This window comes from Periplaneta americana, chromosome 10, assembly GCF_040183065.1.
Source record: "Periplaneta americana isolate PAMFEO1 chromosome 10, P.americana_PAMFEO1_priV1, whole genome shotgun sequence".
In the NCBI taxonomy this organism is placed as follows: Eukaryota; Metazoa; Arthropoda; class Insecta; order Blattodea; family Blattidae; genus Periplaneta; species Periplaneta americana.
Window position 1 is genome coordinate 181,341,059 of NC_091126.1, and position 18,086 is coordinate 181,359,144.

Genomic DNA, 18,086 nt, shown 5'->3' on the forward strand with positions numbered 1-18,086 from the left:
CCTCTTCAAGTGGTTTCAAGAAGTATACTTTCCACCTTTCAGTGATCACAGCATTCTTTTGGTAGACAGGCTATAGAAAGAATAACTCCAGAAGATAAAACGGTGAAAGTATTAACAATAAAATTCCAAAGCACCCAACTCCGATTGTTCAGCTTCTTGATGTTTATGGCTTTAGGTCTTGGAAAAATTTCATTTGGAAGTTCTTTGATAGTGTTTTGTTACCGGTACTTGGCACGAATATTATATTGCATCAGAGAGATAATGTGATTAAATTGCAGTCCTTAATGCATAATCAGCTTTCATCTCCTAGATAACAGTATCTAATTTGTTTAAATATGGCTGGCATAAGGTCGGGTACTTTGACAACAAACCTGATAAATTCATCACTTTTGCAGAATTTAGTTTTCACGTCGATGTACAGTACTGCTGTACAGCAGACTGTGAGAAACTTATTTTTCTGAAATGTTCGTGGTGCAAAGATCCACTCCACGTTTTGAGCATTTTTATAACGATTTCTACTATTGTGATCAGTACAGTGAGTAATTTCAGGTATGCTTACATTTCCTTATCATTCCTTCATAGACTATTCTATTGTCAATTTCATGAATATTATGCATCTGGTATGTCATTTTCATAACATATTATTTAAGGATATTTTGACAGTACAGTATGCCTGATCTGTCAGCACATAGCAGTGTTTGCATTAGCTGTTATAGTTCTGAATTTAAGAATTTGAAAAAATCATATCTCGAAAACTAGGCTTTCTCCAGATGTAGAAATTTATAAGGAGGTTTCTTATTTCAAATGGAACATATGGGGGAACAATCGTGAAATTCCATTATCATTTGGTGAGCCTTAGTTGTGAGTCAAAATATTGAGTCAGTGTGGTTTGGAACAAGTTAACCACATTCTTCAGTGAAAACAATCGGCACCAATTCGAAATTAGGTAAAAAAGTTACACAGTGTCAATCCAATAACTTTTTCAGTCGCCTAGCTCTGTAACTGATGAAATGAACATAGCAACAGTTCTTCATCACTGACACATATCTTTTCTAATATTCCAGATTATTTTAAGTATAATTTAATACTTTCGTGATATTCGTCATACGAAATTTATTTTAGTTTTTGCAATATGTCTTAGATGCAGAAGCAGCTACCTCATCAAGGAAGACAAAGACTAGTTCATAGCAATGAATTCAACACATGGTTTCCTCTTCCCTCGTCTTCCCTAAAAATACATCCATTAAGCAGTGCAAAAATTAATACATTATTAAAAATAAAATAAAACCCGTATTTCCCCTTGAAGTGTGTTCCAAATGCATATATATTTGGAAAATTTCTACTAACCAACAGAACCTAACCATAATTCAGTCGTGTCTATTGACCCTCTGAAATTCAGCCCCACAATGCAGCAAAATCCAGAGCTAAAATAATCAAATGTACTTCACACATTTTGATTATAATTTAAAATAAAGATTTACTTCCAACCACTCTGAATATACACACAATAGGAATAAACATACATTGATTGTGGTTAAAGTTACAGAAACCATTCAAATTATCACAAATACAGATAAGAATACCAAATACTCTTCTTTCAGATTTAATTTACTGACCTGCTCCTGTTCTGCAGAAGAACAGATATTTCATAACATTGCATGCAGTGTGTAAATAAGCATCCTTGCAAAACTGGTGATGTAGCATAAATGCTTTAGCTATGATAATGCACCGATAAGAACTGTGAAAAAGAACAATATTTCCAGCCTGTAGCATTACTGCTTCAGCTTGGGTTCTGAAACAACTCAACTGTGGAAACTTGAACACTTGCCTGCAACATTTATTCATTTAAATTTGAAAGGCTGTGGACAAAATAGAATTTGCAATAGCATTAATGCTCTACTGAAAACAGGCAAAAAAATCTAAGAGGTCAGACATTCCATGCCAAAGTGGACACATACTTTAAAACAAAAATCTTCAAGATATACTTCTTTTGTGTGTTAGTCTTATTAAAAATATATGAAAGTGTTGGGTAGTACTTGAAGAAATTTGAAAAATTTATATTTTTATATTTTTGTGCTTATTAGAATTTGGTATATTAATCTGTCAACACTTGACGTGCAGAAAGGTTAAATTGGTGGACCTGTAGCAATAACAATAGTGCTTTTTTTAACAACTTACTAATTGAAACACATTATTAATTTGTTACTCAACAGTGTAATTTTCGTGGTTTGCAAAGCAATAATTTTCATATGAATCACAAATGAATTATATCTACAACATATTCCCCCTCCATAACAAAAAGGTAAGAAAGTTTCCTTTATATATACTATAAACATTAACAAATTATTTCGAATGTGCATTTAGATCAAACAATTTAATCTTAACATAACCACAAATGTTAATTATGCTTGATCTTAACTATGAAATTTATATTGAATTTTAAAATACTGTAACATATTAGGTTCGACCAAGAAGGTGCCATGGCAAATAAAGCAGAAGATTCAGAGAATAGTGACCACGAGAGCGGGAGCGAGCAATCAACTAATGAAGATGTATTGCAACAGCGTGGAAATGTCATGCTCCTCCAAGAAACCACAGGAGGTATTTTCGACTGGTAATGAGGTACAATCGTTTCTATTTATTACTTCACGCTCTTTGATTTGTGTTCTCAATTACATCATCGTACATACTAGACACAAGGAGGACATCTTTGTACCATCGTGGAACATACTTATTCCAGTAATCCATTACACTCTTTAGTTCCTTGGCCACACCTGTTACTCTGGGTGTATGCAGAACAATATTTTTTGCTCTCTGGCACATGCTCTACACTTCAAACTTGGAGAGTTACGCAGGTAGGCAACCAGAGGGCCCATATGTTTTAAACAATGAGTCCAGCAGTGTTGTAAAAAAGACTAGCTGAACCATTTGTGAACTCTGGCAGGAATGTGACCATGGAACTGGTTTACATCTGTTGGTCTGGTGAATGAACTAGTGAGTGAAAAAATCTCACAGCTGTTGTAACAACTCGAAAAAACGAGAGAGAGATAAACACAAGGCCAGGACCAGTCAAGAGCAGCCTGTCTGCTTTCGCGGAAGAGTCAATGCTAGTATCGTTATTTTTCACAATGGTACAGAAACGTCCTTCTTGTATCTAGTATTTACAATGATGATGTAATTGACAACGCTGGTGAGAAGACGACAAATTAACGAAAGGTGGGGTTGATGTGTTCGATTAACTTTAAGCTTGAGGTAGTCACTTCGTGTGTTTTACACTATGATGGACATTGCTGGAATAAATTCTCAAATAATTTTTCCAGCAAACACAGCTGATAACTTGAAACGCGGCAATTACATGAAGACTTCAACCTCAGATAACAAAGCCTCATCCTGAGACAAGTGCCACAGTATTGGGGATTAACAGAGACCATAGAATGAGACTGAAGAGAAAGGTAGATCTTCATGAGGAAATGTCCTTAGTTGCAGATGAAGCAGGTACGGCAAGAGACATAGTCAAATGTGGGAAGAAAAACAGAAAGACAAAGGTATGATGTGCAGAGTGTAGTCAACCTATTTGTGGTGAACACACAGTAACTCTATACAGTGGATGCCAGTGGCAGTGAATAAGGGACTATTACTATACCTTTTCTTCAAGAGTTAGATTCTTTATTGTAATTTGTTAAAACCAACATTATGTTTCATGTTTATCTTGTTTCACTTAATCCTATAGAAAAAATAGGAAAACAATAATCAAAACAGTTTAAAATATTTAATGAAAATGTTAAAAATAAGAAAATATTGTTTAATTTTGTTGTAAGTTAGTAACAAAATTGTTTATGCACTTTGTAAATAATTGTAAAATTATAATAATGGCTAAGCAGTGGATAAAACAAGCATAAAAAGATCATATTACATATAAATTACCCAGCAGAGAGACAAAAAAAAATAGTGAGTGCTGTATTCACCCACAACCAACCATGTTGCAAAATGGAGCGCAACCAATGAAGGGTTAAGAAAGGATATCAGGCAAGGGTAAACACAACCAAGGATGAGAATAGTGACTTGTTTGCAGACTTTCATTCCATCTGAACAAATGGAAAAACTATTCTGGGCAACTACTAAATATACAGATCATCATCATCATCATCATCATCATCATCATCATCATCATCATCAAGTGGGGGTCCTACGGCTCCAGCAGCATCCCACTCTTTGTCGCCAGAGAGCTCCATCTTGAACATCGCTAAGCCTTAAATTCCTCTCCTCCATCACCCTTTCCACTCCTTTCTTCCACTGTGGCCGTGGCCTCCTCTTCTCCTTGTTCTATCCAGCAGTTGATAATTGAACATCATATATGGTATTCTATAATGATCCATCCTAAGCACGTGGCTATAACATAACAAATGCCTCCTCTCAATGTTATGAATATTAGTGTCCTCTTTCTTCATTCTGTGTCCCACCAACTAGTTGCTAGCAAGGAGGTGGTAAGTCCAGTAACAGGGTTGCCATCTTTAAGCATCTGGACCTGCTTCAATACTGCATTTCCTCAGTATTAGGTGGAATGGTTATACCGCCATGACTTGGTCCCCAGAGCCTTGTTCGTACACTAAATGGGATCAAAAGAAAAATGAAGATATCCTTCAAGAACTTAATGTGTCATCAAAACTGGACTATATCTCCAGATATCAGTTAAACTGGAAGGAACACATCTCAAGAATGGTTTCATCCAGGATCCCTAAGGCAATAATGAAGTATCATCCAAATGGGAAATGGTCACTTGGTCGACCTACGAAAAGATGGCAAGAAAATCGAGTTCTCAGGCCGTAACAGTTCTTTTGGGACTAGTACTTGACAGGATGATTATGATGATGATGATGATGGTGTTAGGAGAATCAATGAGGGGATACTTTTATGCATCTTATAATACATATTGCACGAGAATAAAAGTTAAACTGTGCTAAAATTTTATGTATTTCACTGAAATATATTTTCTAAACTCAAAGTAGAGATCAGTTTCCCACATTGGCAGTGTCCCAACTTGTGAGGCGAAACCAATCAACAAGCAGTACGTAGCTCATATCGGCGCAGCAGCATCCTTCCAGGTAGACCACGCATGACTTCTGGCCTGGCGATAGTGAGCGACGCCCCAGTGTCCACCAGTACTCTGCATGGACAGCCTCTTATCCATCCATCAGCAATCAGCCCATCGTCGCATCTTCTGTTAACCGTCTTCAAGATCAGCTGAGGGGACGGTGATGACGGCGCCGACATGCCCCTCCTCGCATCAGCCCCTTCTAGTTTTCCTGTCTGTGGCCAGATTGGTCGCAGTCCCTCCCTAAGTGCCCAGGTTCGCCGCAGGACCAGCAGGTGGGCACTCCTCGTCTCCGTCGTTCGAGTGACTTCGGTTTGCATTCCTCGACGTCGGCCGCCACGACGCTCCTAATCCGGTGCGGTGCTGAGACGTTCACTGTCAACTTGGCCGCCTCCATCCTGAGGGCCGTCGGTTGAGCGTCGTTGATGGTGTGCTGCTCGGCCAAGAATAGTTGTTGTCTGATCTTGGGGTTGCGGACTCCGCAGCAGAAGGTGTAGGCTGCCTCTCCAGCGACGAAGCTAGGAGATAGGCCCCTGAGAGCCTTATGGGCCAGTTGTGTCATCGCCATCGCAAATTCTTGTAGGGAGTCACCTGACTGTTGGACCCTCGTTTCCAGTTGGGTCCTAAATGCTGCCGTAAGTTGATGGTCACCATAACGTCCCTCCAAGGCCTCCATTATCTCTACAGCTGTTCCCTTTTCTGGGACACTGTGGAGGATCTCCAACGCCTGTCCCTGAAGCGTGGCCAGCAGTGTGTAGTTTTCTCCGCTGGCATCCAGCCATTTTGCTCCGCGATAGCCTCGAATTTGCGTCGGAAAATCGGCCAGGACGTCGTACCGTCGTACTTCGGCGTCTTGATGTTCGAATGTCTGGCTGGAGGCATTGATTCCACAGGGCCACTATATGGGGTCCTTAGTTCTGTTGCCAATTTTTCCACAGCCCGTCGAACCTCTTTGGCAACTATCTGTTTATGTTCTCTAGCCTGGCGATCCACCAACGCGAGTATGTGCTTGTTTTCCTCAGCATGTTGAGCCATTAACGCGGGTATGTGCTTGTTTTCCTCAGCATGTTTACTGAGCAACTCACTCGTCTGCTCTTGAGGGTGCTCGAGAGTGTGAATTTTGACGTCGAAATGATATACGTCCTGTCTTAGTTCGGTCACTGTTTTATTTACAGTTGGAGATTTTCGTTTAGTTTGTCGAAATCGATCTTAAGTTCATCTTTCACGATGGTAACAATTCCATCCACTTGCGTCGAAACGCTACCAATTTGCGTAGTGACGTCATTAATGTGCTCGTTCATGTTGTCTTTCACTTCACTGATGTGTTTGTTCATGTTGTTCATGTCACTTTTCACTTCTGTGATGGCTTGCAGGATCTGCTGTAGCGTAAGGTTATCCATTATGTCCACAATATTCCACTTTTGACACCAATGTGTAACTTTTAGTCTACTTTTACCACCACACACCCGACAACAATGTGGTTTTTATTTCTAATAATTCACCCTACAACAGTGGGTATTCCACTCAACAGCTCAGCTCTGAAGATGACCACAACACAGCAGTCGAAACGTCAGCCACCAACACCAAGACAATGTGGTATAAGCCCCGAAGTTATCCAGACCATGTACACCAGCCGCGGAAGCCTACGCGAACACTTATTAAATATATATTTTGCTTATGCTCAGTCCGTCTTATCTTATAATTCTCTGGGGCAATGCAACCTGTATTGAGAGAGTTTAATTATTCAGAAACGAATATTACAATTTACAGTACATTTAATTAAAATCAAAGGGAATGAGACATTTTTAGAAATTCATTACTTACTTACAAATGGCTTTTAAGGAACCCAAAGGTTCATTGCCGCCCTCACATAAGCCCGTCATCGGTCCCTATCCTGTGCAAGATTAATCCAGTCTCTATCATCATATCCCACCTCCCTCAAATCAATTTTAATATTATCCTCCCATCTACGTTCGGTCTCCCTAAAGGTCTTTTTCCCTCCGGTCTCCCAACTAACACTCTATATGCATTTCTGGATTCGCCCATACGTGCTACATGTCCTGCCCATCTCAAACGTCTGAATTTAATGTTCCTAATTATGTCAGATGAAGAATACAATGCGTGCAGTTCTGCGTTGAGAAATTCATTACTTCTCTATTTATTTATAAATCAGCTTTTTACAAAGCAATAGCGGAATATTTAAATTACATATTGATGTATCCGAAAAATATAATAATAATAATAATAATAATAATAATAATAATAATAATAATAATGGATATGATGTGAAATATCATTATTGAAACTGTATCATACACGAATATGAAATAAAGTATTCATTGAAAACTATGGGACGCCTGATTATTCAAAGTCTCCCATAGTATTACAACTCGTTGCCTGTGGTATACCTTGTGGAGGCTGGCCGTATTATGGGTCCCCATGTTTTGTTTGGTACGATCCCAGCCTCCGCAGGGAGCACTTATCAAAAGCATACAGCCTCTCTATAGTATGTAACTCGTTGCAACATTTCAACTCTGATGCCCTATCATGACTATGCCCGGATGGCTGCAGACACTGGCTGAAAGTAGAAGAGCGAGATGGCGCCCACACAGTCCAAGCCATTGCTGCCCAGCCAAGCCCGGAATGGGATAGCGCCACCATAAGTAGGGAGCAGGTGGAGGACCCAAACATTAGACAGCTACTGCGTGATGTGGAGTCCGGTGGGCCGATATCGCCAACGGTAGCACCACTTACAAGAGCTACTGGGCCCAGTGGGAATCCTTCACGGTCAAGGATGGGATACTGAAAAGAATTTGGGAGTCGGCCGAAGCAAGGTTAAGGAAGTGCTGGAGGAGACTCATGCTGTGACTGGAGGCCACCTGGGAGCCAAGAAGATGCTGGACAAGTTAAGGCAGAGATTCTACTGGCTTCATCAGAGAACCAACACAGAACAGTGATGCTGAAGGTGTGACATATGTGCACCAGGGGAGCCATGCAGCAGTACAACGTGGGAGATCCTTTTGAGAGAATCGCCATCGACGTTGCTGGACCGTTCCTGGCCACAGATCGAAGGAACCGCTACCTGCTAGTAGTCATAGATTATTTCACAAAATGGCCTGAGGTGTACGCGATTCCAAACCAAGAGTCTTTAATGGTGGCAGATGCACTGCTTGACAACTTCATCTGCTGATTCGGTGTATCCCAGGAATTGCATAGTGATCAGGGGTGCAATTTCGAGTTCAACCTGATGAGAGAATTGTTAAGAGTGTCTGGGGGTGCATAAAACAGGACCACTCCCCTTCACCCACAGTCCGATGGCATGGTGGAATGCTACATCAAAACCGTAGAAGAGCACTTGCGGAAGGGTTGTGTCCAACCATCAGTGAGACTGGGATGCCAGAGTGCCACTATTCCTCTTGGCCTACCAAGCTTCGCTCCACGATACAACAGGGATGACACTGGCCAACATGGTCTTCGGAAGGGAGCTGCGCCTGCCCTGTGATCTGCTGTCTGGCACGCCACCCAGCGCCGACCAGCCAGCAACTGACTATGTGGCAGAACTGACCGAGAAGTTGGAGTCCATCAACTGGCTAGAGAGCATCTCAAGATGGCCAGCGACAGGATGAAAGTGTGCTACGACAGATTAGCCAACTCTGTGGGATTCCAGGAGGGCAATCTAGTTGGCTGTATCGATCAACCAGGACCAAAGTGAAATCGCCGAAGCTGCAATGTGCCTGGGATGGACCCTACCACGTGGTAACCTGGATCAACGACGTGGGCGACAGCCCACAGGGAAGATGATGGTGGTGCACCTGGACTGACTAGCAGCTTACCAAGGGACTGTTGTCCGGGATGGACAGTCCTAAGAAGGGAGCAATGTGGCGCCATTCCAGAATGTTCTGGTTGCCTCAGGAAGTTGTGCGCGCATCTAGCAAGAAGAAGGTGCGGGGAAACTCGAACCTGTGGTATGGAGCGAGGGGGGAGAAAAGCTACTGTGACTGGGCAGAAGTAAGGAAGCATCTAGAAGCGGATTTCTATCGAAGATTCTGAAAGCCACGCGAATCGAAGATTCCAGAACATGTGGGGTAGTAATAAAAGCGCGAGTAGCTGACAGAGGGATCTCTGTTGTTCTTCCTGTATTGTTGCTGCAGTTCAGGATACCTCTGTTCTTCCTGTATTGTTGCTGCAGTTCAGGATATCTCTGTTGTTCTTCCTGTATTGTTGCTGCAGTTCAGGATATCTCTGTTGTTCTTCCTGTATTGTTGCTGCAGTTCAGGATATCTCTGTTGTTCTTCCTGTATTGTTGCTGCAGTTCTTCAGGATATCTCTGTTGTTCTTCCTGTATTGTTGCTGCAGTTCAGGATATCTCTGTTGTTCTTCCTGTATTGTTGCTGCAGTTCAGGATATCTCTGTTGTTCTTTCTGTATTGTTGCTGCAGTTCAGGATATCTCTGTTGTTCTTCCTGTATTGTTGCTGCAGTTCAGGATATCTCTGTTGTTCTTCCTGTATTGTTGCTGCAGTTCAGGATACCTCTGTTGTTCTTCCTGTATTGTTGCTGCAGTTCAGGATATCTGTTGTTGTTCTTCCTGTATTGTTGCTGCAGTTCAGGATATCTCTGTTGTTCTTCCTGTATTGTTGCTGCAGTTCAGGATATCTCTGTTGTTCTTCCTGTATTGTTGCTGCAGTTCAGGATATCTCTGTTGTTCTTCCTGTATTGTTGCTGCAGTTCAGGATATCTCTGTTGTTCTTCCTGTATCGTTGCTGCAGTTCAGGATACCTCTGTTCTTCCTGTATTGTTGCTGCAGTTCAGGATACCTCTGTTGTTCTTCCTGTATTGTTGCTGCAGTTCAGGATATCTCTGTTGTTCTTCCTGTATTGTTGCTGCAGTTCAGGATATCTCTGTTGTTCTTCCTGTATTGTTGCTGCAGTTCAGGATATCTCTGTTGTTCTTCCTGTATTGTTGCTGCAGTTCAGGATATCTCTGTTGTTCTTTCTGTATTGTTGCTGCAGTTCAGGATATCTCTGTTGTTCTTTCTGTATTGTTGCTGCAGTTCAGGATATCTCTGTTGTTCTTCCTGTATTGTTGCTGCAGTTCAGGATATCTCTGTTGTTCTTCCTGTATTGTTGCTGCAGTTCAGGATACCTCTGTTGTTCTTCCTGTATTGTTGCTGCAGTTCAGGATATCTCTGTTGTTCTTTCTGTATTGTTGCTGCAGTTCAGGATATCTCTGTTGTTCTTCCTGTATTGTTGCTGCAGTTCAGGATATCTCTGTTGTTCTTCCTGTATTGTTGCTGCAGTTCAGGATATCTCTGTTGTTCTTCCTGTATTGTTGCTGCAGTTCAGGATATCTCTGTTGTTCTTCCTGTATTGTTGCTGCAGTTCAGGATATCTCTGTTGTTCTTCCTGTATTGTTGCTGCAGTTCAGGATACCTCTGTTGTTCTTCCTGTATTGTTGCTGCAGTTCAGGATATCTCTGTTGTTCTTTCTGTATTGTTGCTGCAGTTCAGGATATCTCTGTTGTTTTTCCTGTATTGTTGCTGCAGTTCAGGATACCTCTTTGTTGGCAACTGATGATAAACTATACGAAATGATTGGGCATTTTCCACATGTTTACATTCTGTCACAAAGAAACATATACCATTCAACTCACCCCTGCAGTTATTTCTTTTATTTTAATACAGGGCAGAAGAAAAAAGTAAAGATTAAACAACTCACCACCGGATCAAAATTATCAGACACTCCATCAGAGGTAATGAAGACAATATCACCAGGCTCCACTTCTGTCATGGAGCATGTTAGATTGTTGAGCTCTGGATTCTGGCCATCCACTGGTCCCAAAGCTCCCAGGGCATCTCGCATGTCCCGCATGCAGTGGATATCATGGGAGCCTGCCAAAATAACAAATCTGCAATGCCTGTCCATTTTTACTACATACATACAGTAATCCGTGGTATGACAACCCATGAAGGGTTAAGGTCAACCAGTCCACTGCTACCCTAACATCCAATTGCCTCAGCAGAGAGGAACGATCATCCTACCAGTATGGAGGTACCATATGATCAGCATGATTGCTACCTAGTGTAACCCACCAAATTTATCACAATGCTGGGTGGGCACTGCACAGTGGTCAAAATCACGAATCTAGAAAAAAAATAAGTTTGGTCACTCTTGAGGATGTAAGTAAAAATGGTTCAATATTATTCGAAACATGTAGCCCTATCATTATCAAGTCTTTAAACAAGAGTAATCTAAAATATTACTGTGTGGCAGAGTCTAAAAGTTAAATGTTTAGATGCTGACTTCAAGCCTGGTGTCAAGACTGTTATTGTCATTGTCAGATAAATTAGTGGCTGCAAGGAAGTGTGAACAAGAGGAAGCTCCCATTCCTCCTGAATTTTAAAGGCATGTATGCCATTTCGATATAATAATTATACATTTACTGAGAGCTGTGTCTTTCAATGTTAACTAGTATTCGTTAGGGGAAAAATTAAATTATTATTTTTATTCTAGAGCCTCAAACCAATTATTATTTTTATTCTAGAGCTTTAAACAGAATTTAAAAACATATATAGCCGAACATATCGATAAAACTTTAGTATATAGTACAAAAACTTAAGGGCTATAAGAGGCCTTAAACCGCAAAGTGCGTGACTTGCGCCTTGCCTTTTAAAGATATTTGTCATTCCTTCTAGGTGATTAACAAGAACAATTCCTGCACAGGACTTGCCTTAATCGAAAAGAAAACATCCGTCAGTATTGTACCAAATCGACACATATGGACCAAAACCCTAATAAAGTGTAAATAGGATGTTAATTTAAAGATATTGAATAAATTACACCACTGAACTTAGTTTATAATTTTATGCGTTGCTCTTACACAATTAGACTTGAAATAAAAGTTAAATATCTTACATTAAATTCGTTTGCTTAACAACAGGGATTTTGATGTTTTCATAATAAATACTAAAGTTATCATTTACTATTATATAAAAATTCAGAACGGTCCTTCACTTTCTATTTCTAGAGGAAACCACGATGTCTCAAACAGGAGTCAAATTACGGATGGAGACTCATATGGAACTCTTCCAGAAGGAAAGGTTTATAGTGAATGACTTATGTAATTAAGTAAAGGACAAATCAGAATATTACAGAACTGCAGTGATAATATTGCCTAAAACTAATTTTTTCAATTCTGAAGTAAAATCCTTGCCTGCTGATCCGGAGTCACTTGGGCATGGATTCGATTCCAACTTGGGTTGATTACCTGTCTAGGATTTTTCCGAGGTTTTCCCCAACCATAATGCGAATGTCAGGTAATCTATGGCGAATCCTCGGTCTCATCTCGCCAAATACAATCTCACTATCACCAATTCCAATGATGCTAAGTTACCTAATGGTTGATACAGCGTCGTTAAATAACAAAGTAAAAGAAGTACGAAAACGGTTAGGATTTTTAAGATCTGACTTCCAGACATTTTGAAACCAATGTGGTAGAAAATGTGGTAGGTTTGTACTAAAATGCCGAAAATGTTTCAATTCAGAAATACATTTCCCGGAGTCTGTTAGGAGATTATTACGTTCACACAGTACCACAGACCCTACACCTGCTGCATCATCTGTTCGAAGACCAAGAAAACAATTTTCGGAAGACAGTTTAAAAATAAGATGTAGATTAGTACAGTCATTGGTGAAGGAGAAATCAAAAGAAGTGTGTCTTGCAAGTCAGGTCTCATTGAGGAGTGCAGGGATGCAGCATCTGTAGTAAGAGACAGAAGAGAAACCACTTCGAAAAGGGACACAAGATATAAAAAAAGCCTACTTTCACCATGTTCACCGCCAATACAAAATATCCACGAAGTACTGTCAAACTCACTAAACAGCAATACATTAATATCTCAAAAATCTGTTACATAGAAGACAAGAAATTATGATGGTGTCGTGTATAGTTCCTGGGGTAGCTCAGTCGATAGAGCATTCGTGCACTAAGTGAAGGGTCCCGGGATCGATGCCTGGCCCCAGAACAATTTTTCCCTTGAAATTATTCAAGCCTGCTTCACAGGGAGCTTCTACCTGAAAGCCAGATTTGCAAAATGTAATTACAGTTTGTATACAAAACAATTACCTGTAACTAATGTACCTGTACAAAGTTTCATGAAAATCTGTTACATATGAGAAAAGTTATTTTGTCCCACTAGATTTACGTTTTGGACCACTGTGCACGGGACCAAAATTATACAGGATGGAAGTGAACCTATTACATTAATTCATAGAGCTAATAGATGAAGTCAATGCAAACATGTTTTGTGAAATAAGATTTTTGATATGTCTAATAGTTCGGAGAGTACTAAGTGTAATGTGTTGCAACACTGTAATGCACCTTGAGGTCACTGCTCTGCAGTGCTCGTGAGTAATTGTTCACTCTGCAAGATTTGCGAGAGGAGGATGTGAACAAAAACGTCTAGTCACCACTGGCACTTATCCCACTTTTATTTGTAGGATTGTATGTGTTTCTTTTCTCACTGGTGCTTAACCCATTCTTATTTGTAGGATTGTATGTGTTTCTTTTCTCACTGGTGCTTAACCCATTCTTATTTGTAGGATTGTATGTGTTTCTTTTCCCACTGGTGCTTAACCCACTCTTATTTGTAGGATTGTATATGTTTCTTTTCCCACTGGTGCTTAACCCACCCTTATTTGCAGAATTGTATATGTTTCTTTTCCCACTGGTGCTTAACCCTCTCTTATTTGTAGGATTGTATGTGTTTCTTTTCCCACTGGTGCTTAACCCACCCTTATTTGCAGAATTGTCTGTGTTTCTTTTCCCACTGGTGCTTAACCCACTCTTATTTGCAGAATTGTATATGTTTCTTTTCTCACTGGTGCTTAACCCACTCTTATTTGTAGGATTGTATGTGTTTCTTTTCCCACTGGTGCTTAACCCACTCTTATTGGTAGGATTGTATATGTTTGTTTTCCCACTGGTGCTTAACCCACCCTTATTTGCAGAATCGTATATGTTTCTTTTCCCACTGGTGCTTAACCTACTCTTATTTGTAGGATTGTATGTGTTTCTTTTCCCACGGGTGCTTAACCCACCCTTATTTGCAGAATCGTATATGTTTCTTTTCCCACTGGTGCTTAACCCACTCTTATTTGCAGAATTGTATACGTTTCTTTTCCCACTGGTGCTGAATAGTTTCTTATTTGTAGATTTGTACGTGTTTATTGTCCCATTGGTGCTGAACCCACACTTTTTTGTAGGATCAATCCCTTTCATGCGAGGAGGAATCTACGGTTTCAATAAAATCCACTAACCTATCAATGATAGCTTTTATTCATAATTCATAATTAGCATTGGCCTGGTTGGCTCAGTTGGTATAGTGCTGGCCTTCTATGCCCGAGGTTACGGGTTCGAGCCCAAACAAGGCCGATGGCATTTAAGTGTGTGCTTAAATGCGAGAGGCTCATGTCTATAGATTTACTGGCATGTAAAAGAACTCTTGCAGGACAAAATTCCGGCACACCAACAACACTGATATAACTTCGGGAGTTGCAAGCATTGTTAAATAAAACATAACATTTCTAACATTTCATCATTAGCCTTCAGTCCTTGTTGTCCATAATGTCTTTTCTCCAATTGAGAAGAGAAATGCAGTACTGGTGCCATGACCACTAAATTTCAATACAGTGGATACATTCTAGTTTATCTCTGGAAAAATTCTCAAGTTTTTGAAACATAATAAAAAGACTCACAGATAGACATTATGCATAGATATTATGTACTCCATTATACTTCAAATCTTTGTAAATTGCAAATTTCTGTAGATAAATTTTGATAACCATTAAACTTACAAACGTCCATTTTATCCAATTTCACTATCATGAATTAGCAACAATCAGAATCCATTTGACAATGAAAAGTGTCAATGCATAGTTTTGTTTTTGTAACTTAATGATTAATGTGTAAGTCACTAAGTTCCTCTTATCAACATGAGATTTATATTAAAAAATGTAAAAAATGTTATGGGGTTTTATACATTCTGTAGGAATTGTATCAAACACGAGTTCAATTCATTCTTTTGGTGACATGATTAAGCTGAAGTTTTTTTAATAGGCATCTCCACTTTTCAGCAGTTCTTTCTAATGCTCTATTCTGTCGATAAATGAGTGCACACAAATTATTTATTATTTTAAGTTTACTTACTCACCTTTTGTAATTTCCCTTACACCATGTTGTGCACTGTACACATATGAGAGGCTATCACCAACATTGCAGATGCAGGCAACAAATCTATCTGAATCTGCTAATGGCAATACTAGGGCTGTAGTAAGCGTAGTCAACATTCCAGATTCTTGAAGAATTAGACTATGTGCAGCATGGAATGAGCGTAGCAATGAGACAAACACCTCCTGTTAAAGAAGATGGAGTTAATAAATACCACATTCACATCCTGGGCAGACAATAATGCATACTCGATTTACGGTGCAATGAAAACTTAAATGTAAACATAACAGTCTCATGCAAACAGAAATATAAGAAATACAATTTAAGTGTTCAGAATGGAAAATACATTCTACTGGTTCTCGATAACTACTGCTGATTCATGGAATGAACTGTGTGCAGTTCTGTTTACTCAGATGCTGTGCTGCCCTGTCCTTGCAGGTACGACGAGAGGTTTATCTTATATCTTCCTTTACCATATCACTCCTATCATTTGATTGGCTAAATTATTCACTCCAACTTAAATTTAATTGGAAAGCTTGAGGATAATGATATTGTTATAGTTTCGTCTACATGAACGTACTGCCAACAATTACAATAATACAATTTTTCTTAACTTTCATATCAATGCAATGTTTATGTTAAAGTCTGCATTGTCAATGAGGTTATGTTTTTTTAATCATATTTCCTTGTTTTCCGGTGAAAGTAATAGTGACAATGCAAAATCTGTTAGCAATACCACAATTAGCGCCAAGAATTACATAATGAAGAATGTAAACTACATTTATTGCTTTGGCAGCAGGACAAAATTTAACATTTCCTCGCAACCAATTTCATCAATTGACAATATCATTTAGTTTGTGTTTACATCACATCATTGAGATTGTATTGTGAAAGTAACCTCACAGCCTCAGAAGAAATAAATAATATTATATCGGTATAAATATCAATGGCCTAGATCTAGTACCATGTATGTCATTTTTCCTAAATTTTCAAGAGAGACATGAAACTGTTTATTATTTATACATTCTATTTGAACCATTGAAAAGCACAATAATCAGTCAGAATACTACATTATATAACAACTGCCAATATTCATTGTGATTAGGCAGTGTCGAAACAATGCGTAAAAAAATTCAATATATTTTTGTGTGTGTGTGTGTGTGTGTGTGTATGTGTGTGCGTGTGTGTGCGCGCGCGAGCGCACGCGTTTTTTTTTTTCAAAACTAGAGGGCAAAATTTGAAAAATGGGTTCGTAATATTTAGAGAAGAAAAATAGTATATCATCTTTGTTCCTGCGAAAACTCCTATGTGCAAAATATGAAATTTTTCAGTAGGAAGGAAAAACACATTTATTCATTCTATGGAGTGGTACATAGGAGGTTGTGAATTCTTACATTTTCGAAAGAAAGAAATATAATTACATATAGGAGATTTTATTATTTGCTGTATCACTATTCAAGTTATTTAATAGAGCAAAAATCTGAAAATCGATAAATATGTCACATAGGAGTTATTGCAGGAATGACGACGATATATAGACATGGGTCTGGAAACTTTAGCTTCTGACTAAGTTTTATATGACAAATCTATTGACATCACCTTAGAGATAATGTTCCAAATATCCAACTCCTCCCTCACAAATCATCTCACTGATCTTCAAACATTCCTGGTGTGGCATTCATGACTAGTACAAAAGCTGGAAAATTAGGATTAGTACTACACTGTTGTAAGAATGTGACAAGGTCCGGGTCTGTGCACACTGTTGTTCGTGCAAATCTCTCCACAGAGTCACACAAGCAACATTCTTCTACATTCGTACCCTTTCCAGGATTCTGATCCACAATATCCAGAACCTCTTTGCTCCCTTGTCAGACTAGGGTGACAGTTCCTTTAAAATATTTTTCTATCTAGACATATGCGTCTTGGGTGTTATTCCTGTTAGAAATGACGTAACGTCGTTACAGTACAGGTGGGAGCTACACTCTGGGCCTCCATGGCCTCTTAAGGGGATACCTTTGCTTTGCTTTACTTTACAAAGCATTACCACCACCTCAATACACACAATCTTCAACAACGGAAAAGCTTCAAAGAATGATTTGAATACTCAAAATTATGCTTGTGAAGCTGGGAAATCATTTGTAGGAGGTAAGAAATTATGTTCAAAATCATTCAACCTAGACAATTCCTACAAATTTTAACACAGGTTTGCATGAATCTCAGATTTAACTACACCAAATAATGTAATGGGTTATATTAAAATCTTACCAGATGGCCTGTTAATTAAGAAACTAAGAATTTCCAGACCTGTTTTTCTTCTTCAGGTATTACGGATCCATGACTCTTACCACTGTCAGTTGAGATGATTCTTCAGATTATTTAGGGTGGTCATTTCCAAACTTTGAAAATTGAGGACATGTATACATAGGCTAAAACATTTATGGTGAGAACCTGATTTACGAAGAAACTGTGACTCACTCTCTGTTGAATGGCCAACTTTATATTTTATATTTCTGCCTTTTACTAGCAGCCTCCAGATGTCGTCTAATGTCCAGGAATTTTTTGTATATGGCTGAGAAATGTTTGCAGATTTGGAGTTCTGCTTTAACCAAATCCACATGTAGACAGTTTCTGTTGTTTGTCTATGCTAAGGTCATCATAGAAAAAAATCTTTCAATATGAGCATTGCTGATCGAATGGAAAATATATAGGCACTCACCTTTTTCATATTTATGAGAAGGACTTCTCATTTACTAAACAATTTCAAATAAC

At 39.2% G+C, this 18,086-nt stretch overlaps 1 protein-coding gene across 5 annotated transcripts in view; it reads right to left on the minus strand.

Moving 5' to 3' along the window:
* The window catches only part of LOC138708219 (PP2C-like domain-containing protein CG9801), a 131,704-nt gene that overhangs the window by 16,591 nt on the left and 97,027 nt on the right, over positions 1 to 18,086 (minus strand). For all 5 annotated transcript variants that reach the window (XM_069838548.1, XM_069838552.1, XM_069838549.1 and 2 more), the window contains 2 exons: positions 15,301 to 15,502; positions 10,808 to 10,980 (listed from right to left, as the gene is read on the minus strand). In XM_069838548.1, the coding sequence (XP_069694649.1) occupies positions 10,808 to 10,980; positions 15,301 to 15,502 (375 nt within the window). The remainder of the gene's footprint in view (positions 1 to 10,807; positions 10,981 to 15,300; positions 15,503 to 18,086) is intronic.